Source organism: Lissotriton helveticus, chromosome 5_1 (assembly GCF_964261635.1).
Source record: "Lissotriton helveticus chromosome 5_1, aLisHel1.1, whole genome shotgun sequence".
Lineage (NCBI taxonomy): Eukaryota > Metazoa > Chordata > Amphibia > Caudata > Salamandridae > Lissotriton > Lissotriton helveticus.
The window spans coordinates 1,859,870,142-1,859,894,614 of record NC_136065.1 but is presented as its reverse complement, the minus strand read 5'-3'; the positions used below and the strand labels follow the sequence as shown (position 1 = coordinate 1,859,894,614).

Genomic DNA, 24,473 nt, shown 5'->3' with positions numbered 1-24,473 from the left:
TATAATGCCGAATTTGAATTTGAATTTAAATTAGAATTTGAATTTAAAAACATTTATACAGCGCTCGCATACCCAGCGGTTTCATGGCGCTAGTGGTGATCAGTGGACAGGCAGCAACTGAGAAGTTAGGTCAGATAGGCTAGTGTGAACAAAAAAGTTTTAAGTTCTTTTCGGAACAGAGGGTAGGAGGGTAAAGTACGTAAAGTAACGGGGAGAGAGTTCCAAAAAGTTGGAGCCAGGACAGCGAACCTCGCTCCGCCAGCCCTCTGCTTTTTAAAGCGGGGGATGGTAAGAAGGGCCAAGTGGGCTGAGCGAAGTTCTCTGCCTGGACAGTATGGCTTGATAAGGGAGCAAATAAACTCGGGGGCAGTGCCCGATCTAGCCTGGTACACAAGGCAGCCGAGTTTGAACAGGGCACGCTCTCTAACAGGAAGCCAGTGCAGTGTTTTGAGTAGTGGAGTGGCCCGATGATATCTGGGGAGGCCATGGATCAGGCGGGCCGCCTGATTCTGCACTAATTTTAGCCGGTGAGTCAGGTATGCAGGGGCTCCGTTATAGACTATGTTTCCATAGTCTATACGGGATAGTACCATGGCTAACATAATGATTTTAAGGGCTGAGGGGGTGAAAAAACGGGAGACCTTTCTAATTACCCTAAGGGAAAAAAAACAGGAAGAAACCACCGAACTGACTTGTGGGTGAACAGTGAGTTGGGGGTTGAGAAGGATTCCCAGGGTTTTTAGCGCCCATTCCTGCATGTATAAATGTTTTAAAGATTCTGGAACGAGGTCCGAGAAAGCAGGCAAAATGACTCATTCTCTTGCTCCAGCACGGGCTTTCTCTCTATCAACCCAATATACACAAAAGGGGTTTTCGTGCTGTTCTTGTCGGCTTATGCTACGTTTGCCTTCCATTATTATCCGCTCTCTTCAGAGCTTCATGGTCTAGGGGTTAGCTGTGCTGACATTACTGTCCCCTTGTGCTTCGTCACATGATTGACGGCACTGTTTTAGTCACATTATTGGCGGCTAAGTTCTCTCTGGAACTTGGCGGGGTTCAATCGCAGACCCGCCTCCTCTACGGTTATGGCTTTGGTATCTATTCTAAGTTAAGGAATCTGTGGCTAGACGTCTCTATCCGATGAACGAGTTACTTACCTTCGGTAACAATGTATCTGGTAAAGAAATAGTCTAGCCGCAGATTCCTTAACGCCTGGCTGTCCTCCCCGTTCTGCGAGGACCTTTTCAGGTTGGGCTCTCTATACTAGTCTCCCTCTGGGTGGCTTGCCCTTCGGCGGGGTGACATTTTATTTTCATTCCGACACAGAATGCTTCATCTATTTTCATTGCTATTCTGCTCATTCTCAGGATTGGGCGGTATGCTCATATGTCATGTGTTCTTTCGAACCTTCGGCCTGGTGTGCGGTGTGAAATCTTTCATGTTTTTTCCCTCCACCCCGCTCTCCCCTTCCCCATCGCCTTGGGGTCTTTTACCACCCTGGCAACCCATTGGTTCAAGTCTATTGGCTCTGCCACATTCTATAGGTCTCCTATTGGGGTTACTGCGTCTCTCGCTGGTGATGTCTTGTGGTAAGTTATCCTTAATCCTGTGCTTTGGACTTATTGTCCTTCACAGTTATACATTATGGATTTGGACTTTCTGTCGTCTGCCAAACTGTTTTTTCATATCCTCATCTCCCTCCAAAGGTGATTTGGCCTTCACTTTGTGGGATTGTTTTTCAGAGCTGTGCTCTGCTCTTCCTTTTTAGGTTTCGCACCTGGCGACGCAGCGCGAAGCGCTGTCGCCTGCGAGACCTATAGTTGTCGGCTATGCTTTTAAGGGCTTAAAGGGAGACAGGAGAGGGGCACGCTGCAGGCCGGATCGGGACGCGCGCATTCACCACGTTCAGTTAATCGCTGTGCCCATCTCCTGTCTCCCTTCTCGCTACTGCCAGCATGCACATGGTCCGTGACAACGGCGAGGCGGACAGCGCCTCACGCTTTCACTATTACACACGCCGCTGTACTACAACACGCGGTCCCTGACAACAGTCAGGCGGACAGCGTTTCACGCTTTCACTATCACACTACCAGTAGCCCCACTCACCGGGCTGCTGTGCATAGACTCCGTTCCTCTCTTCTCCGCGGCCTGCGCGGGTTTCTCATTCGACTCCCTGCAAAACAGACCCTGGGCCCCCTCCTGGGACCCGGGACTTCGATCGCTACTGCGGGGCTCTCCCTTCCTCATGGGAGCCCCGCATCAATGAGCCACACCGGCCGCATCACAGGCCCGCCCATGTCACGGGCAAAGATCCCTGACTTCCTGGTTTTACTTTCCCAGCCACCCCTCCGTACTGCCTCAAACCTCCTTCCACAAGACTCACCCTGCACCCAGTACTCTCTCAGCATTCCGTTGTACCCCGCTTTTCTCCCCAGTTCGCCTGAAAGCACCCCTTCACACGGCCTCTGTCTGTCACGATTCACATGCGCTGCCTTTTACTCGCCCAGTACTCCGCCTGCACACCCTGTGTACCTCGTTATCACCGTACCTCTGCACCCCATACTCCCCAAGCTGTGACCCATACCTCAGCACGCCCATGTCACGCACCGCCTGTGCCCCATACCTCCGTGCACCCCTGTATCGCATACCTGTGCCCAGTGTGTCATACCTGCGCATCCTTGTGTCTCGTACCTATGGACCCGCTGTATCTTATACCTGCGCCCTCCCTGTTCCCCATACCTATGCACCCCATACCTATGCACCCCCTGTGCCCCATAGCTCCGCCCTCCCTGTGCCCAATTCCTCCGCCCTCCCCTCTGTCCCATACCTCCGCACTCCCCTGTGCCCCATACCTCCGCATTCCCCTGTGCCCCATACCTATGCACCCTCTGTACCCCTACCTCCGCACTTCATTGTATTCCATACATCCGTACTCCCTGTGTCTATTCCGCCTCACTTCCCTGTGCCCCATACCTTCCTGCCCCTCTATGTCCAATACCTCCGCATCCCCCTGTGTCTCAAACCTCTGTATTCCTCTGTGCCCTGTACCTCCACATTTTCCCTGTGTATCTACATCCGCAATCCTCCGTGACCCGTTCCTCCATATTTTCCCTGCCACATACCTCCATACTACCCCAACCCCCGCACTCCTCCGTGCCCCGTACCTCCGCACTTCCCTGTGCCCCTACCTCCGCACTCTTCCCAGCCCCGTAGCTCTGCACTTCTCTGTGTTGCCCGTACCTCCAAAGCCCCCTGTGCCCCATACCTACACACTCCCCTGTGCCCCTGCCTCCGCACTACCTGCCTCCACATTTTCCTTGTTCTTTTGGTGGAGGGGCTTAGGAAATGTAATTGGCATTTAGGGGCTGGTGGTAGATAGCCTTTCCAGCCGGGGAAATGTGCTTTTATGACATTGGTGCAGTCCTAATTTGACAATTGGTATTAGGTGACCTTGACGAGTGGATGGATATTGGAATATAATCTTAAACCTGTTTCTCTTAAGGGTTGGGATCTGGCACTGCTGTACAGGGCCTTACTTTTTTACCATGATATATATAATTGGGTTATTTTACATATATTTGCCAGTGACTTTATGATGGACAGAATGCAGAACAGTGTCATACATTCACCCCAGTACAGAGAACTGGGCCTAAATCCATTGTTTTTTTGCTCACCATGACATTCCAGTTTGGACCCAGGCGGCGGAAAATCAGTCTTGACCCTGCGCCCAATGGTAACAGTCCAGCCGGAACTGCCAGGCCAGGTCCCTGTATGCAAAGTATGAGGTTGTGAGGGATAGGTGATATATGCTGCTTTATACGAAGGGCCTTGCATTGATCGATCACTACAAGCAGCGCTTTAAGTGGGGTGAAAACAGGGGGGGTGGTCCTCTCAGGGTGTGGCGTAAATCACAAGCTAAAATAACAAGCATTTACAATGCAATAGGTCCCGCATTATTAAAGTGTGAGCTATTGGCATTGTAAATGACAATGCCTTTTATTAATTTGCATCAGTGCGTAAACAAGCACTTTGTACTTGTAGTCCATGCTTATAAGAAGCAAGGCTGGCAGTCTCTTTTACTGCCAGCCTTGCTTATTGTAAGCAAGGACTATACGTTCAAATTGCGTGTTTATGCACCGATTGCAGGTTTTAAAAACAAATGAATAAAAGGCATTGTCATTTACAATGCCAATAGCTCAAACCTTAATAATGCGAGACCTATTGCATTGTAAATGCTTGTTCTACTTTCATCATCCAGTGCCTGGCACTGTCCTTTATGGTGCTGGTTTTTTCACCTTTCAATTCCTTTTTCATCATTTTTGCACACTGTTCCCATATTCGCACAGTGTTTGGTGGTGGCTCCGCGTTGTGCCACGGAAAAGTTTCTCCAAAGAAAACTGACGTCAGCGCGCCATGTCCGTGGACAACGTCAGGGCGAAGTCGTGCAATGCTGCCCCCCGGCTTGTAGACTTGCTGCTGTAGAAAGTTTTCCGGATCCAGTCTGATGCCTGGGAATATTCTAAGTTAAGGAATCTTCGACTAGACTGTCTCTATCAGATACATCGTTACCGAAGGTACTTAACTCGTTCGGTAGTCACCGGATCTGCAGGTGGTAACTGAACCCAAGAATAGAATATCTCTAATCTGAACACCTTGTGTGCCTCAATCATAAAGTTAACACAGCCATCTGTTGCTGGTACGCCATGTTCTAACAGCTTTATAATTACTGCATGTTGGACTTGGCCTTTTCCCCCCAAATTTTTTCGCTTTTGACCCCCTCATCTAGATTGTCTCCCCCATGGGATTAAACCTGTATAGGCCATGAGTGGTGTGAGACACCTTGTGAAAATGTAATTACCTGACATAATGTGAGCACTTGTAAAATCCCCCATTTTAAAACTGCACCCCCATTTTAAAACTGCACCTGACTGAAATGTATTGCTTTTAAAATGGATGCCATGGCCATGGGTTTTGCCACTGGACTGACATAGGTCAGCGGTCTAGATAATATTACCCAGCTACCCCTAGTTTTGGAGGGAAAGCCTGGCACCCAGGGTGCTCACCCCCTCCCCTAGAACCAGTTTAGGCTAGATGTGCCAACATTCTAGAAGGTCCTGGCACTGCCTGGGAGGAGGGTATAAATAGGGTGAAGTGTCACCAGAGAGTCAGTCAGCGCTGGGACAAAGAAGAGAGGGGACCTGCTGTGAGGTGCTACCGCCACATGGGCCTGTGAGCTGGGCCCTGCACCCCTATAAACCCCCCCCTCTGCTGTCCCCATGGGCCCCTGACAAGGGAGGGCCCCTACCCAGGTCACTGACGCTATTTGACCGGGTACCACGCCAGCGCTGTGTGAAGAAGCGCCCAGGAGGTGAGGAGTGTGCCCCTGAGGAATTGCTGCGGGACTGTCTGCCCCTCTGAAGCACCCTGGGGAAGATTGTGCCCCCAAAGGAACTGTTGCTGGCTGAGGTGGTGTGAGGCCCTTTGGAAGCGCTGGGCTGTGAGGTGCCTATGGTGAAGGGCTGTGGACAGCTCACTGGCGTAAACTGTAGTATCGCCCCCTAAGCGCTGGGTGTCTAAAGACTGTTGCTGCCTGGGGAGGATTGTGCCCCCAAGGGATTGGTGTGGCCCCCGAAGTGCTGTTGGCCCTGAGGACTGTGTGGGCTGAGGGTGAGCTGTCCTCCGAGAAAAGCGCCCCCCTTCCAGAGATAGCGCTGTGCCTGTTGTGTGGCCTGAGGAAGTTGTTGACTGAATAGCGCTAAGGGAGCTTACCCCTCGTTGTGGAGCGCTCTGCGTGAGGAGACGGTGGAATCCTGTGAATAGCGCCGGTTGAGGAGGCGCGCTCTCGCCGCTACATAGCGCTAAGGGAGCCTACCCCTTTATTGCCGCCAAAAGTCACTGCCGTGGCCTGGCGCTGTGAGGAGAAATAGCGTTGGAGGAGCCAACCCTCGTTTTGGCGCTTTCCGCCATATAATTAATTAATTAAGAAGGGAGCCTACCCCTTACTGGTGCCGTCGTCACCGCCGCAGCCCGGTGTCGCCAGGGAGACCCCCGCCGTGTTTGGCATCGTCGCGGCGGCCCCCGGTACCATGAGAGGGCCGCCGAAGTGAGGGAAGGGCCGCGCTCGGCCCTGAGGCCGCCGACTCCCGCATCACGTGACGGGGGGGCCAGGCTGCATCATCGGCCCGCCCCCGCCGCGCACGGATTGGCCTGCGCGGCCGTGACCTCTGAAGGCCGCGCAGGGATTGGCGGACGGCCGGGAAGGCCAGGAGAAGCGGAATCCCAGCCCCGGGTCCCCGTGAGGTAGGAGGGGGACCCGGGTGAAGCGCTGGAGCGGGGCCCCCGTGGACGAGGGGGGAGCCCCGAGGATTGAGTGACCGGAGCGGGAGCCTACCCCGCCGGTCTGTGCCCCACGCGAGGGGCCGGTGAAGTAGGCGGGGCCGGGGCACACTGTCGGTGCCAGCCCCGCCTCTCGACCTGAGGCGGCCGGAGCAGAGTGCCGGTGGGGCTCCCAGGAGGACGAGGGAGCCCCGAGTGAACGGCGGAAGCCGTGTAAGGAGGGGGGAAAGCCAGGCAGGCTTCTCCCCCACAAGTGCCTAGACACCGCGTGTCTCCCCGGAGGCCTTCTTGAGGCAGTGCTGAAACCCCGGGTGAGGCGAGTGTGGCTGCCCCGAGATGCAGTGAACCCCCCCTCGAGCCCCCGAGAGGAGAGGGGGGGCCCGAGTGATGCCACAGGGAGGGAGGGGCCTCGAGGCACATTGTCGGTGCCTGCCCCCCCCCTGGAAAGGAGGCCTGGTCCCTAGGAAAGGGGCGGAGCCTAGAGGAGGCCAGAAGGCAGCAGGAGTTGTGTAACGGGGCCCCCATAGTGAAGAGGGAGCCCCGATTGCGGCGCTAAGGCCTGAGTGAGGCCTTGTGGGCCCAAGTGACCGGCGCAGATCACCGGGGAATCCTGCGACTCGAGGCACATTGTCGGTGCCTGGTTCCCCCCTGCAGAGGAGACCCCAAAGGACGCCCCGCAGGACCTACTGAGCCCGGTGAGTGGGGCTTGTCTTAAGTTGGTGGAAGGGGGGGCAACGGGGTACATTGCCGGTGCCCGCCCCTGGGACCGTGTCGCCTTGACAGGCGCCCCGTTTTGCGGAAGGCACCTGTGACTTGGGCTCCAGATTTGTTGAACTGCCCTAACTTTCCTGACACAAACTGCCCTTATTGCATATTCTGGGGTAGAGAGAGTCTTATTCCCCCTCATTGCAAATTTAGGTACCTACCTTATGGGTTGTCCTGGGGTCCCCAGTTAGAGAGGAAGTCTGGGCCAGGAAATGTCTAAGGGAGTCTAGAAGTAATAAGGGTGGGCTGTTGTGTACACCCTGATGTTGATTCTCCAGGGTTTATGGTAGAGGAAGCCTTGCTGTTTTCGTACAGGTGCTCCTGGTCCAGAAGTAGGGCCCCTACCTGATATCTATGCTGGGCGATGTATGTTCCGCCTAGGTTGTTCAATGGGTTGGCCTGATGTTATTCCAGGCCCTTGTTTATGTACCAGATTGATGAGCCAGCCATGTTGATTCATGATAGGTGCTCCTGTCTAATATTAAATGTGCTGTGATGCTCTGTTTTTCCCTTACAGGGGTGGGGATTGGCGTTATAATGCATGAGGTGTATTTATGCATAATGTTGTAACTTACATTTTTCAGCCAACCCCCTAAGGATGAGAGCCTGAGTTGGCCCCGCCAGATTGGCCCCAGGTCTAATGTTTAATTAACCATCCTTTTTTTCCTTACAGCTATGGACTATGGACTCAAACCCTTTTTGTTCCTATGTAAATAATTCCCCCTCTGAAATACTTGGCTCTGGTGCCAGTTGGCGCCGTGTTATGATGACACTGTTAATGCATTTTGACTTGCAGGTTGGAAACCCTACTAAATGACGTATCTTTTTCCAACTCAAATTGGTGTCCTGCCTCTTTTGTGGTGTGCCTGGTGTGTTGACTGAGGGTACTGCGTGAGTGCTTCACATGTCCTCCAAGTTTGGCCTGCCCGCTTAATGCCATGCTACCCCCTTTGAGACTTGGGCAACCCCCAATTCCAACACTGCATGTCTGCAATTTTCTGTAATTTTAAGAGCGTCTGCATGTTAGTCTTCCCCGGGCTACTCGTGGGGACAGTCATTTTTTTTTTTTTTTTAAAGATAAGAGGTAGGATGTTGCGCAATGTGAGGAATGTTTTATCCTTACAAGCTTGCTAAACCTTCAGCCAATCCACAGAGAATTTCTGCTCAGCTTAGGCGGATTCCCCTCCCCACTACAGACGTCTCTGAAAAGTGTGATTAGGGTTTTCTGAGGAAGCATGACTGAACTACTCCGATTTAACTGTTAATATAAGAACCAAACAAACGTTGGCGGCGCCATGTAGTTCCTAGTGGTCCCCCAGGACCTGCGCGTTTTGGATGAACTAAACTGAGGGATAGGTGTCTCAACCGCTCTCGGACACCCCCACAGGAAATGTCAGCCGTTAGACCAGCTAGCTCTACAGTGCCACTCCCACCCCCATGCCCCCCCTGTATTCTACAGTGGTGTAGGTAGTCTCTGGCAACCAAAGAACATGACAACCCTTATTCCTCAGGGACACTTGTGATTGCTTTCTCTCAGATAATACACAGGATGGCGATTAGGACGTTTCAATATTAATTTATTGGTCCAGCAACAGTCTCGTGTAAAACATATCTGCTAAGACAATTAGGAGTCAGAAGCATACGAAAGAGATTGCTGGTGCCAATATAGTAAATAGTAGATACATTTCTACCATAGCGCTAATAAGATGAACATAAGCAGCTCAGATAAAAACAATAACACTTGCATATATTTCTAAAATGCGCGCCCTAAGTCATTTGCCTAAAATGTACCTTGCTTAAGGTGGATGTGGGTATAGCAATGTGTATCTGTGACCAAGAAACCCCTAGGGATGAACCAGACCCCTCACCTGATGGTTGGGAATGAAGGTCCCCATCTCTGCGTCTAGGATGACAACCCTCAAGGGATGTCAGACTGCTGCGTGTCGAAGATTCAGCATGCAGGACCCCCGACTCAGCTTGAAAGGAATTCTCCTCTAATTTGTAGGGGGGAGTGAGAGTCTTTTATACTAAAGTGGTCATTTCAGGGTTTTTTCTAGAATCTATATGTTTTTAAAACAATCATAGATTTTTTTAAAACAATCATAAATGTTTTGAAAACAATCAGTGCTTTTCTTATCAAGTGTGATCATGCATAGCTGGCTGTTGGCCAAGGATGAAAAAAAGTGGTAACCCTTAACAGAACAAATCTGCCGTGCCTGGGGACATGTTTATGTACGTCAGTTGCAGGGATTCTTATAGAAGACTAAGAGCCTGGTTTCGAAGAGACAAGAGCAAGCTATTAGATAAAAGGTCACCTGTTTGGAATTGTTATAGTTGTGTGGATGGAATAATGTATGTAAAGCTATGTATACATGATGGGACTATCCTAAAAGACATGACACATTACTTACCTGTTTAACCACAATATTATTCTCTTCATAAGATAACATTGAACTGTGCTAAAAAGTTTCTAAGTGTCGATTTTTCAAAGTAAAAAACTTTTTTATTAAAAACATACTTACCTTATTGTGACGATCTTTGTCTTAAAATAAAATACAAAGTATAATTTTCAGAAATTGGTCTGGACCTCCTCTTTTAGTCATGTGTTAGTTATCGATCACTGTTGTGCAATAAATGTCTTACGCTCCTTTGGGTTAGGCCTAAGGCTGCTATCCCACACTACCACTAATAGAGCACCTTGGGTTATACATTGAGCCGTGTGCACTTTTGGGGAACCCCTGTACTCTGTGCACGGTATAATCATGTAGTGGTAATACCATATACAGAACCAGCTCTATCCCTTGGCTAGCATATGTTAGGAAAACCTTTAATGACATGGACCTGATCAACTTTTTCGACTCTCCAGATAGTCTTGGGCCCCAAACTTAGGCTATAGTTAAAGAAAAATTCCTCATGCTCACCAACGAGATCAGAATTGCAAGATCAAGTCATTTAACCTCATTTCTTAACTCTTTGCCAAGTTCCACAATGCCTGGGATAGAGCAGTATCTAATGTGGGTGGAAAACCAGAACATAGGTTTTACCCTAAGAGGATCAGGTTACATTCAATTCACTATTAAGTTGCTTTCCCCAATTCTGGCTCTTGGTTTAAATCTCTTCCAGGCTGCCTATGTAATAATTCCTCGCCACAAACAACATTGCACTTTATGCTTTTTTGCACTTTATATAGCAGCCTGAGAGCACGCTTCTTACGTCTGTAATAAAATTGAGGAGGAGGTACGCTTTATAAGAACATTTAATTTAATCCTTGATGAGATTGTTAACTGCATGTAAAAGAATGTTCGCCTTTATTGGTGCCTATGAAGCAATTTTATGCCATTTGATAAATAGTTTTTATTTCTTTTTTTTATTTGAACATAAATAATTTCCTGGTTACTAAATTCTAACTTTCAAAATCGAAACTATATAGCTATAACATGTTATTTGGGTCTGCATATTCTCAATGTTATGCCATAACCTCTTACTTTATAATTTGTATTTTTATGCTGTGTTTAGTGCTAAGTGATGGGTGATGTCCTTTCATAATTCTGATCCTGAAAAACTATATGATGTTAAAATGTACTTTTAAATATGTGTTTTATGATCATTGTTATGACCTAATAAAGCCTGTTGAATGAACAAACGATTTCTCTAGGAGGCCGGTTTGTTTAAACATTTAATGGGACAATTGATGTCGGAATTATTTTCATTACCATCATTCTTTAATATAACACTTTTTACTCCTAGCAGTAACTACAGATAGTAAACAAAGCTGAAGAAATCCAAAAATGTTTGACTCTGGCTCATGTTTTACTTACATGCTTTATTCCAAGTCTTTCATTATTTTTTAGTGCAATCAGTAGTCATTTAGAATCATGCAGTCATTTTAACTTGTTTCTAAAAACACATTGATATAATTGTCCTTGTATTTTCACTATGCAAATATTTTGCCTTTAAACATGTAATCTGTGTTTAAAATTCAATTTTCTATTTGATCAGGTGACATACTTGTCTTCTTGACTGGTCAAGAGGAAATCGACACTGCTTGCGAGATCTTGTATGAAAGAATGAAGTCCCTTGGGCCAGATGTGCCTGAGTTAATCATCCTGCCTGTGTATTCTGCTTTGCCCAGTGAAATGCAGACTAGAATTTTTGATCCTGCTCCTCCTGGCAGTAGAAAGGTAGGTGAAGCAAATTAAATGTCTTTCAGATCACAACCTATTTTTGGGCACTGACCGTTCTGTTAGTATTGCTAGTCATTCAGCTGTTAGAGTATGAGAGGCTCTAGGATGTACTGCAGTATCTAATGGTGTAGCTGCTTGCAATGGGAGCTTTTACAGATCTTCAGGTGTATTGCAACTGACAGACTACATGTAGAACACCCAATGCTCTGTGCTACCAAGTGCCTGTATAAGTTTGTGTTCTGATGATAGTGCTGGGGTAGAATTAAGTTACTCATGTACAAAGAAGATTCCTTTGGACAGGTTGTTTTTGTCATTAATGTGTTAGTACTGGAGTGAGTTTATTATCTTTAACCACATCAATTAGGCATTTGTGCTCAAATGCCTTTTATTTCGGTCCACAAATCTTGACTTTTATTGAAGAGGCTGTGATGCATCATGTCAAAGATGGCAAAGGGGTCAAGTGTGACTTAGACCAGTTTGGCTTATCTAGTACAACTTAAAACTTTGTCCATGAACGTGATGGAGTCAGTTTCTGTAGCGTGTCCTGGGTAGAAGCTTACGTGTCAAGGTTTCAGCAGCTAAGGAATGTCTGGGATGAGGTGTGATGTGCTCTAGGGGGCTTCGTTTCTAACCTTGATCAAGAAAGACTTGATTCAAATCCTGTCTTTCACACGTCACCATCAGTCTTTTAATTTCGAGCAGTTCCAGTAATCTTCCATTTCCCTGTGTCTTCCTTATAGTGTACATATGTTGATCTTAAATATGAAAACATGTACAGTGTGCACAACCTAACTGCTCTTGCCATGCTCCTCTTATTTTTGTAATCCTATCTCAACTGGACTCTGTACACCATACTATCCTATGCACAGGACCACACAATTGAAATTTCCTGGAACAATAAATATTTTGTCTGCAATACATGTTGCTATTTTCGAGAACTAAGTCTGCCCTACATAAAAAAAAGCTAAAATAAAAAAATCCTAGATTATTCCTAACCAATTTTTTTGAACATTTGTAGATGAATTTTTAATTTTATTGACTGTTTTTTAAATTGTATTTTATTCTTCAAACGTGTTTCTGAAGGTAGATGCAGATTGGTTGCTATGGAGGGTTATCAGGGCAGGAAAATAGCTGTGATGTAATAGCCAAGATGCAATAGCCTTGCTGCAATTAGAGGTTCAGGTGATACCGCCAGTTCTATTTCTAAATTCCCCCCCTCGCTTTCTGAATCTTTCAGTGGAGGTAGGCAAAGAATAATAAAAGCATATTGTGCATCATCCTTTTCTTAATATATGAAAAAAGGTGAACTGAGGGCTGAGGCAAAAACACAGAGACCGCACCTGTCAACAGACATTCAGGCAAGTAATGTTGATGCAGGATAACCAGGGAGTACACCCCTCTCCACTCCCTATTTGGGAAACCCAAAGTTAAAACAGCATAAAGGAAAGGAATTCCCCACACAAAGATTATAGATACACACAGAATCAGTTGAACAAAAGTTGTTATTGACGATCTAAAGAAATTTTTCAAGTCAGTATAATCTTGTTTTCTTTTGAAACGTATTCTTTATTAAAAAAGACGAGTACATCAAGCTGACAAGATCCAAGATACAAAATCCATAAGCCGACGCGTTTCGTCCCATTAGGGACTTCTTTAAGGCCCTAATATCAGTTCAGGGTGTACATTCACAATCAAAGTTAGTATGTCAACAATTAGTTCTTGTGACATTAGTTCAGTGTAGTGCTGCACTGATACCCAAAGGAGAATGAATTTGAAACAGGGGTGATAAAGGGTGACTATACAGACATGTTACTCTTATGTAAGAACTAATTGTTGACATACTAACTTTGAATGTGAATGTACACTCTGAACTGATATTAGAGCCTTGAGGACTTCCCTGTTGGGACGAAACGCGTCGGCTAATGGATTTTGAATCTTGGATTTTATCAGCTTGATGTATTCGTCTTTTTCAATAAAGAATAATTTTCAAAAGAAAACAAGATTATACCGACTTAAATGTCTTCAGATCGTCAATGAAAACTTTTGTTCAACTGATTCTGAGTGTATCTATAATCTTTGTGTGCGGAATTCCTATCCTTTATGCTGTTTTCTTAATATATGTAAAGTGATTAATTGGTGGTAGAGTAATATTTTACTGTTTTCTAAGACCTTGGAATGCATTTTAAAGGACAGTAAATAAAAAAACACTTTTCTTGCAGGTTGTCATTGCAACAAACATTGCTGAGACCTCTCTGACCATCGATGGAATTTATTATGTTGTGGACCCTGGCTTTGTGAAGCAAAAAGTATACAACTCAAAAACTGGGATCGACCAGCTTGTTGTGACACCTATATCGCAGGTACTGACATTTTTTAGCTTTGCACACATCTTAAAATCAATTTAGAGATGAGTACCTTACATGTGAGAAATCCAGTGATGACATTTAATAGGTTTTTGTCTGTTTTCTTCAGGGGCAAGAAGTTGAGATGCTTAACAGTATGGAAAATTGAGGTGTTATACCCAAGTCTAAGTCTTTGGAGTTTTATTTCCATTTACTCAGATTACATCAAGAATACAGAGTGAGATGCAAAATGAAAGTACACCACCTTACCATTGCGTAGTTTTCATATTCACATATATTTATGATATTCATTTAGTCCACCCCAAGAAGAAGTAATCGATTGATCTAACTTCATGAGACAAATAATGTATACAAATTTCACATTATCATAACTTAGTAACAAAACAATTATTCAACATTCAGATGCCTAGTGTGAAACCATAATTGCACCCTTATTGCCTCCGTATCAGTTAAAAAGATATTTTGAGGTAGATATTTCTGAAGAAGTGCACCGGATTTCTTGTTCGTCTGGAAGTTGTACACCCCATCTCTAGAGTGTTCAACACAAGGGCTTACTCCCGTTCGAACTACTGAAAGACTTTGAAGTAAAAAATGCACCACAAGTGCAAGAAAGCCAAGTGGGACTCTACCCCATAGGGTGCCTTTGAGTGGGTGGAGCTCTCTGAGTGAGGAAAGGGGTGTAACTCGAGCTATTTTCACGTACTGGAGGAGGACTGGAGCCTCAAGCCTATACTCGACCTCTTTCCATTGAATGTCTATCTGAGGGTCAGAACACTTCAAGTTTGTCTTGCTCTCCCACAGCCTTTTGTTGGCCACTTGTGTGTTCTTGAAAGTGTTGGTAGTGGTTGCTGCCCATTTTAGGAGATCTGTGATGCATCTATTCCCGTACCTTGAGGACTGACTGCTCAAGGCAGGTTTGCCAGAGCCTGTCATGGACCACCTCAGGATAAGGGTGAAACACCTGATATTTTTGACAGCCATCAACTAGTCGAAGTTCTACCAGAGCCCCACACAGAGGATTCCCTTTATGGATGCTATCCTGGACACCGCCCCAGTGTCTTTGGGGTCAGACCTTGATGGGTCTCAGTGAGCATGCTTCTGGGGCCCTTAGCCTCATGACGGCTTTTTAACCTGAATGCCAACTGGCATATGCAGCCTTGCGGTCGAACCACAGATTCCAATGGGAACAGCCTCAGGATAGCCTCACCAACTATTCAGGTCTCGCTAGAGACTTCTCAGGATCTTCAGTTGTGACTAATGAGCAGAAATCTGATTTGATCATTGTGACAAATGCTCCTCTGGAGGCTACTGTGGCGAGGTACCCGAGAGAGGTGGATATCAAAAGTCTGGGATCCCCAGCACAGAGCCAGTTTCACATAAATAATTTGAAGCCTTGAGTGATCCATCTAGCTTTAAAGGCCTTTAGTCCGTCAATTAAGTGGATGCTAGTGCAGGTCCACATCAGACAATCCATTACCCTTCCTACTTCTTTTTGGGCAGTCTCATCCTTCTAAAGAGGAGGAGAAGCTTGACTTTAAAAGGACTAAGTTTCTACATAGATCACGCAAAAGACCCTCAGGGGGATGATCACCTCTTGGCGGGGTGCTCTGGAGTAAGCCAGGTAAGCCTACAAAGCCCTTGGGGTGAATTCAACCAGGGACAAGGCAATGTGACTGAAGAGTTCCCTGGATGCAGTTTGGTTCTTGGAATATTCTAAAAGTAAGAAACCTGCAGCTGTATGGAGTACCCACCAGAAAGATATTCACTGAAGCGAAGAAACTTGTTCATCTGGAAGATCTGAGTGACATGGAGATGACTTTCCCACTGTTACAGTTCCTTCTGTCACTTCTAGGAGCACCTTCTGGGGAATATTGGAGGAAGGATCTTACAATAAAAAACTTGAGTGCACTCATTTCACGTCGAGATTTGGATCAGTGACCCAGTGCTCGCCACAAAGTGCTAGTCCAGGACATATTCACCTCCCTAAGCACTCTCACCATTGGTAATGCCATCTTCTATTTCTACTCCCAGATTGCTCTATCTAGAGCAGAGAGACGCCTTTTTTTAATTCTTATGTAAAGCAGTAGAAGTGACACTTACCTAAACGTCTGGAGGCCTCAGGCCTACACAGACTAATGCTGTGCTGTCTGCCGCTTATTTCTCCGGTGCGTGTGACTCTCTAACTGACTAAGAGGGCGGGGGGGGGCGCTGTGTACTATGCTGCAGACAGGCGAACTTGGAAAGGGAACGCAGATGATTGGTCCGACTCGCTCATCATGCCCTAAACTCTCTCTGTCATTGGCAATGACCGTGAGAGTTTAGAGTGCGATGCACGAGTTGAACCAATGATGGCGCTTCTGAATGGCTTCTGGTGTTGCATGCACTGCCACAATAAGGTGGTTGGCAATTACGCTCACCGCACATACCAAATACAGAGGTCAGAGTGCACTACAGGGACTGTCACCGTGGCCTTCTGAGGCTGTTACTGGGGGCCGATTTTGCTAAAAATAAAATCTGCCCTCTGTGACAAAACCGGGCCCCATTCCTTCCAGCCTACCGGGGCATTGCCCGGCAGCACCAGTCCGGGCCTGATCCTCCAGCCATGCTGTATTGGTCGTTGCACTTCTGCGTCTCTGCGGTGCGGTGCTGCTAACATCCCTGCTACTGCACCCGCTCACTCCCGACAGTTTGTCTGCTACGTTTACCTTCACCGTGGCGGCAGACAGGATCAGCTGCAACAAGCTCTCCTCTCCTGTGCTCTTTGTCATTAGTCTACTCCACCTGACCCTGCAGTGAAGCGCCGTCGCAGCAACACCTCCCCAAACAGTGCCGACTTAAGGTTATAAAGGTGCAGTCCTGCAGCCTTGCAGAAAGGATTGCCAAGCTCAGCCTCACAGGGTTATTGCCACTGCTCACAAATCCTGGTCGCCGCCATCTTCATCAGATTGCAGAGATCTAGTGTTGCTGGGACCCTCAAGTTTGCCAGCATCCAAATCAGTCTGTTCTTTTTTGGGCCAGTGCACTCTTCATGCCGCTATAGTGAGACCCCGTGGCCGGCATGGTGCAGCCATTGCTCCATTTGCACGTAATTTCTCGGCCGAGAGGAGGAAGCAGCAGAAATGTTCTTCTCTCCAGTCATCTTCGCTCTTCCCCTAGTTATGTTTTTAAAAGGGTTTCGCAATAATTGTTTATTCGTAAAAACCTTTAGTACTTAAAATTTGCATAATGGAATTTGCCTTTTAAAGCAAAAAAAATAACACTTGAAGGCGTTGCCTCATAGGCATTTCTGTTGTTGAAAAGGCTAAAATCTATGGTTTTATTTCAGAGGGGAGGCCTATGACAGAGAACTAGGATTACAGGTAAGTAATTTTTCCTTCTATACTGGAAGATGGTCTTCGTGACGACAACAGTCGCCAAGTGCATAAGTGACAGTTAATCCCTTTGTGTCTCTGAACTCTTCACAATCTTCCATTGTGATTTAGTAATTCTCTGCACTCATCCGTCCTTCATTCAGAAAATGCTGTTTGTGTTCCTTCTAGAAAAATAAAATTTGAATTCTTGCAAAAGTGTTGACATTTTAAGACTACGATAGAGTTACATTAATGGTGACACTGTTACTCTTATTCCGTAGACCTTTTCGGGGGCCGCTCCTCCATTAGGGCGGAGAAATGTTGCCCCACTGCTTTCTCGCAGTGCGAGAAGCAGAAACATAAAATGGTAAAACTACTATTTCATGTTTCAGCTTCTCGCACTGCGAGAAAGCAAAAGGACATGCCTGGTTGGGGGCAGGTGGGTGGGTGGGTCGGGGAGGAGTGGCTTGCCCAGTGTTGCGGGCCCTGAATGTTTGGACGGCCCCAACCGGTCATGTGCTTTCTGCCTTTTTCTCCATTTAGCAGCCTACATGGAGAAAATATTCTCCCCATAGGCGTCCGACTGGGCGCCGTCCCCACCAATCACAATGCTGCCTTTACAGCATCATGATTGGCTATGTGGAAGGGAGGCTGCCTGCTTCCTGTTCAGCAGGAGAGCAGGAAAATGGGACCCGGCCAGGAGCCGCAACATTGCGGCACCTGGAAAGGTAAGTTTATTTTTTTATATTATTTAATCCCCCCGCCTCCCAACCCTACCCGACCCCTGCGCAAACCTCTTCCGCCCCACCCGCTAGTCATGCCGGCCGCGCTTTGTCTCACTGCTAACATCCTTTCCCTGATTCATCTCCCATTTGTCAGAAATCAGACTTAAATTGCCGAACGCAGGCAAACACATAGGGATGAAGATGTGCTGTGCAAGTCCTAACAATGCATACATTTTGTTAAAAAAAAAAAGCACTGTGAAATTAATTGCCATTTGCTATAACCTGGCAAGGATACCCACAGGTAGATAATGGGAGAGAGCATATGGGCTTAGAGTAATACTGTTACCATAAAGTTAACTTTATCCATCTCCACCAAGTAGATCTCTTTAATTCACAAACAACCCATCTGCCTTTATCGACGTCTGGTGCATAGAAACCGAGTAAGCAATCTAAAACTCGCAATGCACTGTACTTAAACTGATACAGCAGTGCATGCTTGACAGTAGATCAGCCTGCTTGAGTTTATATTGGTAGGACTGGGTTTGCTCACTGTGAAGTTGTGCTGTCTATCTGCTCGCTTTCTTTGATATTTTGTGCAGCAAGAGAATGTGAACAGTTTTCCTTTGGTACTTTAGAATTGGTTATGTTCTTAGGAGAAAAGTGCCTGCTTGTCTTTGTCTCTTTCTTGGTCTCATTCTGTGTTTCTATAAGATCCTCGTACCCAAAAGTTTCTCATGATGGAGTAATACAAGTTACTTTTCCTTACCTGTAAGTTTGCTTGCATAGTTTTCATAATTTCAGTAAGGTGACTACTTGTTTCACAAAATAAAATTAAATTCCAGTCTAGCCAAAGAGCGAATTCTACCTCATGCCAGGATAGAGATGTCTGCTAATTCTGAGCTTTTGGTATTTTTACTTGTGACAATGGTCTTTCTTCTGTTAGGCCCAGGCAAAGCAGCGTGCAGGAAGAGCTGGAAGAACGGGACCTGGAAAGACCTATCGACTTTACACAGAGAGAGCTTACAGAGATGAAATGTTAACAACCAACGTGCCTGAAATACAAAGAACCAACTTAGCTAGTACAGTGCTTTCTCTGAAAGTGAGTGCTGCCACTGTATTACGTGAATGAGGTCCGACGCATGTCGAATGCTTTACACTAAAGTAGTGTTTCGTTTCACTCTTGCACATGTTGATTTTGTGATATGTATGAATCAGAACTATTAATTCTGGTGACGATTCTACTCTAAATAGTATCTATTGTCAATAACTTTTGGCTTGAGAGCAGTTACTATATTAGAATTTGCACCATTCCTATGAGATTATTATTGTTTTGCCACTGTAGCAAAAATCAAGTCTATTTTCCTAACCATCTGAATCGGTGCTATTTATATGACAAAAATGGCTAGGAAGTAATTCTTTGAGCTGTTATTTTTTGTTGTAACAAGATGTGAAATGCTTACAATTAACTAGCTTGTGACTATAATTGCAGGTCACTTGTAAGGTTATGACTCGACTTGCAAGACCCACTGATGTTTGTTTTAAAATTTGTAGTGAGGTGTCACATTTGCAAGTGTGAATTTCTTCACATGTTAGAGAGACCACAGATCTGTGATTTAAAGAACTCTGATTGGGTGCTTCGGGTGGTTCCTCTGAACTATGGCTGAGTGCTTATGCTTTCAAGCAGTACATATTTAAAAACATTTGACAGCTGATCCTTTGTAATTATTTAAATAGATGCATAGAAAATGGGAAACAGCCATTACAATGTGGTCGTAACCACGCGTAACTGTTACCACGCATATGCCTTAACAACGCTAATGCCTTTACCATGCATGCCTTTAGAACGCATGCCTTTACCACGTATTTTGTGGTAAAAGAATGAATGAAAAAGGCATATGTGTGGTAAATATTCAAATGATAGCGCTAATGCACAACCTTGATTGTTTTATAGAAGATGATAGAAAATGATAGAAAAAACTCCAGTTTCTTGCTTATTTGTGAATTTGTTTTACAGTTAGTGGTTGCTCCTAGGGTGACGATTACGTCCGAGGTATTCGTCTCTATATCAATGAGTAATGTGTGCTTCTAAGCGAGCTTAGTTGCATCCCCCTTAGGGCACTCCGATGGTGGTATCATTTTTGATTTCTAACAAAATAAGTGAATTCCAAACGTTTTTCTGTTAAAAAGAAAATAATTGTATTCATTTTTCATTTTTCTTAGGTTTCAGTTCTTTGAATCCTTTATTGCATCAATTTACATCAAAGACGCTTCCTTTAAAGTTTTAATCCTCCAATGTATTTCGAGCAATGGCTGCTCTTCATCAGGGAGATCAATCTAGGGTTTCAGTGCAAAGAAATACATATGTAATACAAGATTTGTACATGAACCATGTATGTAATATTGTTATTACATACTCCAGGCAGACCGCGCAACAGGGAAGGCAGGTGGGGGAGTCGCTGCGATTATTAATAAGGATCTTACCTTTTTTAAGATGGCACCGCTTGATTTTACTGAACTTGATAACCTGGTCATTAAGCTTGAATCCAGCTCGGGACCTCTTGTATGCATATTGCTATACAGACCCCCCCAAAACATGCCGTCTTTCCCTTTCTCCCTATGTGATCAATTGTCCTCCCTGGTCACTAACTACTCTAACATACTGCTCATTGGCGACTTTAATTACTGGCTCAACTGTCCGAAGGGAGGCCCTGCAGCCGCGGAGCTCACGGAGCTTCTTGCGGGACTCAACTTTCTGCCTCATATCAATGTCGCGACCCATGTTGGAGGGCACACTTTGGACCAAGTCTGGAGCACCCACGTTGACATCTCTCCCCCCACTGTCTCGCCGTGCATCTGGTCAGATCATTTTCTGATTCAGTTTAACACTACCATCTTTGATTCTTCAACTAAGGCAGTCACTGAACAGGGACTCATCAGGAAATGGGGTACTTTAGATACCCCTGCTTTCCTGGAAAGTTTAATTGACTCGCAACCAGCCCAAAACTCGAACCTCAATTCCGCCGAGTCAGAGGTCTTTAACTGGCTCAAGGCTGCTAGCGACACCCACGCCCCTCTCATTAAATGCAATACCATTCGGCACTCCAAAGCCCACAAATGGTTTTCATCGGATCTGAGGGAAAAAAAGCTCTTCGCTCGGCAAAAAGAGCGTGCATGGAGGAGAACTTATAACTCCTCTGATAGGGCCAGTTACCTGATTGCCCGCGCAGACTATATGAAAGCTATCCTGGCTGCCAAATCTAAGTTCTTCTGCAATTTAATTGAGCAATCAAACAATAGTCCTAAGGAGATCTTTTCCATTGTTAATAAACTCTCGAACCCTGCCAGAACTGAGTGTAAACCCGCTGCCAGTCAAGAAATCTGCAACACCTTGAATCAATATTTCTTGGATAAAATTGCCTTAATCAAATCTAGCATTCCTGCCATGGTCCCGGACCTGCCTGTCCTGGCCCATCCACCTAACCACCCAGTTTTGGATTGCTTTCCTCTTCTGGACACTACTACCCTCGCACCCCTTTTAAACAGGGTAAAATCAGGCTCCCCACATGACTGCTGCCCCCCTCACATACTAAAGACGGCTTTTACAGCTGCCCCCTTTCCGGCTTTGAGCCTTCTCAATACTTCTCTGCTCCAAGGGACTGTACCGGCATCGTTTAAAGATGCAGTCTTACTGCCTCTCCTGAAAAAGCCAGGAGCGGATCCCAATACCCTCTCGAATTACAGACCTATTTCCCTGCTCCCGTATCTGGCCAAGGTACTGGAAGCGCATGTCACCTCCCACCTTTCACTATTCATTGAGCAGTCAGGTGTGTTACATCCGTCACAGGCCGGGTTTCGACCAGCCCATTCAACTGAGTCAGTTATCGTAGCGGTCTTGGACTCCCTACGCCTCAGTGCTGACTTGGGAATACCCCAAGCGCTGGTCTTATTGGACCTGTCGGCCGCGTTTGACACGGTCGACCATAACATCCTTCTCGACCGTGTCAGATCGGTGGGCATCTGCGGCCGTGCCCTAGACTGGCTCAGATCATTTCTCTGCGATCGCACTCAAGCGGTCGGACTCCCCCCTTTCTCCTCCCACAAACTCCACACTACCTGCGGAGTTCCCCAGGGTTCTTCCCTCTCACCGTTATTGTTTAACATCTACATGCTCCCTCTGCTTCAGTCCCTTCATTCATTTAAAGTCACCACCTTTAACTACGCAGATGATCTGCAGCTCACTTTCACAATTGATAACTCCCCTGATTCAATCCTCCAATTCCAAAACACCATGCTCCACATCTGCCGGTGGATGGATGTGAATCAACTCAAGCTGAATCCGGGAAAAACGGAACTGGTCCTGCTCGGCGATAGTCACCGTTTCTGGGGCCCCCAATACTGGCCATCTAAGCTGGGGTCCCCACCTGCGCCGTCTAGATCAGTCAAAAGCTTGGGGGTAGTTATCGATGATGAGCTTTCCTTAAAACCTCAGGTCAATTCCGTTGTGTCCACCTGCTTTTTTCAACTACGGAAAATAAGGAAGATCAGTCGGCTGCTCACTCGACCTGCACTGACGCAGGTTGTAAGAGCATTGGTGTTGTCTCACTTAGATTACGCCAATGCCATCTATCTTGGTCTGCCTGTCACCCTTAGCAAACGTCTCCAGCTGGCACAAAACCAGGCAGCGAGACTGATTTATCACCACCCTCGATGGCAGTCCGCCAGACCGCTTCTGAGGCAGCTCCATTGGCTTCCGATTCAACATCGCGTTAGTTTCAAATCGGCCTGCATGATTTTCAAATCCCTTCACAACTCTGGCCCACAGTTTATCCAAAAACTTCTTCTTAGGTATACCCCTTCCCGCAACCTTCGCTCTGCCTCCCAAACCTTCCTGACTGTCCCTCGCTACAAGCTGTTGCGCAAAGGAGGCCGAAGGTTTGCCACCCTCGCTCCCAAGCTATGGAACTCTCTCCCCCTGGAGCTTCGCTCATGCATTGCCCTCCTTCCATTCAGGAAGCTCTTAAAAACATGGCTGTTCACCCAGGTCGCGGCCTAGTGCTAACGGCCTCTCGTAAGTTAGTTCCCCTGCTGGTCAGCGCCATGAAACCTTTGGGTGTGCGAGCGCTTTATAAGACTTTGATAAGATAAGATAAGATAAGATGTTGTTAAGTACCACCATTTACCAACGTTTGCTAGCGCTATACCAGATGGTGCCCGTGTATTTACACTGTGAGCTATAGACTCTGAACTGTGACAACTGTGAGTGTCATTTAAAACTGTGAGTTTCAATGAAAATTAAGACTTTCAATAAATGCTATACCAAAAGTAAATCCGAAGGGCTGTGATGTGTAAACCAGTATTTTAGTTTTGCCCCGTGGTTTGTGCAATGCTATGACAAACCGGTAACCCGGTAGTGCCTGTGTAAAAGAAAACAATCGTGCGGTGAACGGTACTATGAAAGGTGGGGTTAGGAGTAATGCGCAAATATAGACTCAAAATGTTTTACCTTAGGTTGAGTCTTCACGAGAAGATGCTGTGGCTAGTGAAAGGATAAACACGTGATTAAAATCTCTTGTGGACATTTGTGATAGATACTCAATATTTACATTACGCTCAAATCGAGCGCTTCGATGAATCTAGGCTTACTTGGTTTTATGTGGCCATTACTTCAGGTGAGTGCCAGCGTGACTCCCTCGTATCTTTCCTATTGGTGTTGGAACCGGTTCGGTCCTGCGAGTGTCTGTGTTCGTGTTTTAGACGCTGCTAAACGTCGCGACGCACTGTTGGGCATGAACATTGAAAATAGACTAGTTGCGCATTAAGTATGGCGGACATATTGTAGTGTGCAAGGGGATGAAAACAAAGAGTGTAATATGTGTTGATGGTAATTGGGCTATAAACTAAGCCTAAATGAACCGCTACAAATAGTGCAAGTTAAAAGGCTGTATTGGCCGTGGGTGCCACACGCTAATAGTGCAATGTGTGGTAAAATAGAAGTATGAACATATATATATATGTATAAATAAAACAATGGTAGAATGTATGATATGAATAATGTTTAAAGGTACATGGTTCAAAAAATGATTTAAAAAAAGCTGCAACTATTCAGATCCGTATTGCAAAACCAATGATTCCTGATGCCTATAGGTAACAGGAATATTCAATTCTTTCATTCAAACCCATTGGTTTCTGTGACGGTAATTTGCTGATCCAGTGATTCTCTCTTCTCAACAGGTGTTTATTGTTGTCTCTTCCTTCCTTTCTCAGTATTGTCTCTAGGATTAAAAATCTTAGTTGGGCTACATTGTGTTTCTGTTCCATAAAGTGTGTGGCAACCGATCATTTTATATTGCCAGTCCTGATGTTGGATTTGTGTTCGTTAATTCTTAGTCGAATCTTCCTCTCAGTTTAGCCCACATATATTTTGCCGCACGGGCATTTGAGTAAATAGATAACATTTGATGTTTCACATGTAGCGCTGACGCGAAGTTTAATGTTGTAGCCTTTCATTGGGGGTGTAATGGTTGTACTTGAACAACAGGTGGTGCCAATTGACTCTTGAACTGCTTTCACATCACAGCCCGTGACCAAGTGCTCAGGAAGCACGAAACGCGTCGGGCGTTTGAATTTGGATGACATCGCTTTGACCAGGAGGCTGTTGTTCACATCCTGATTAAATGGCTGAAATACAACCTGTGGCTGTGAGGCTTTATTCAAAAGGGCAAACTTTATTTGATGATTCTAAGCGGCCAG

General features: G+C 46.0%; 1 protein-coding gene across 1 annotated transcript in view; it reads left to right on the top strand.

The window, feature by feature from the left end:
- The window catches only part of DHX8 (DEAH-box helicase 8), a 276,052-nt gene that overhangs the window by 226,649 nt on the left and 24,930 nt on the right, over nucleotides 1-24,473 (top strand). The window contains exons 16-18 of the mRNA XM_078645297.1: nucleotides 11,101-11,282; nucleotides 13,505-13,645; nucleotides 18,667-18,822. Coding sequence (XP_078501423.1) covers nucleotides 11,101-11,282; nucleotides 13,505-13,645; nucleotides 18,667-18,822 — 479 coding nt within the window. The remainder of the gene's footprint in view (nucleotides 1-11,100; nucleotides 11,283-13,504; nucleotides 13,646-18,666; nucleotides 18,823-24,473) is intronic.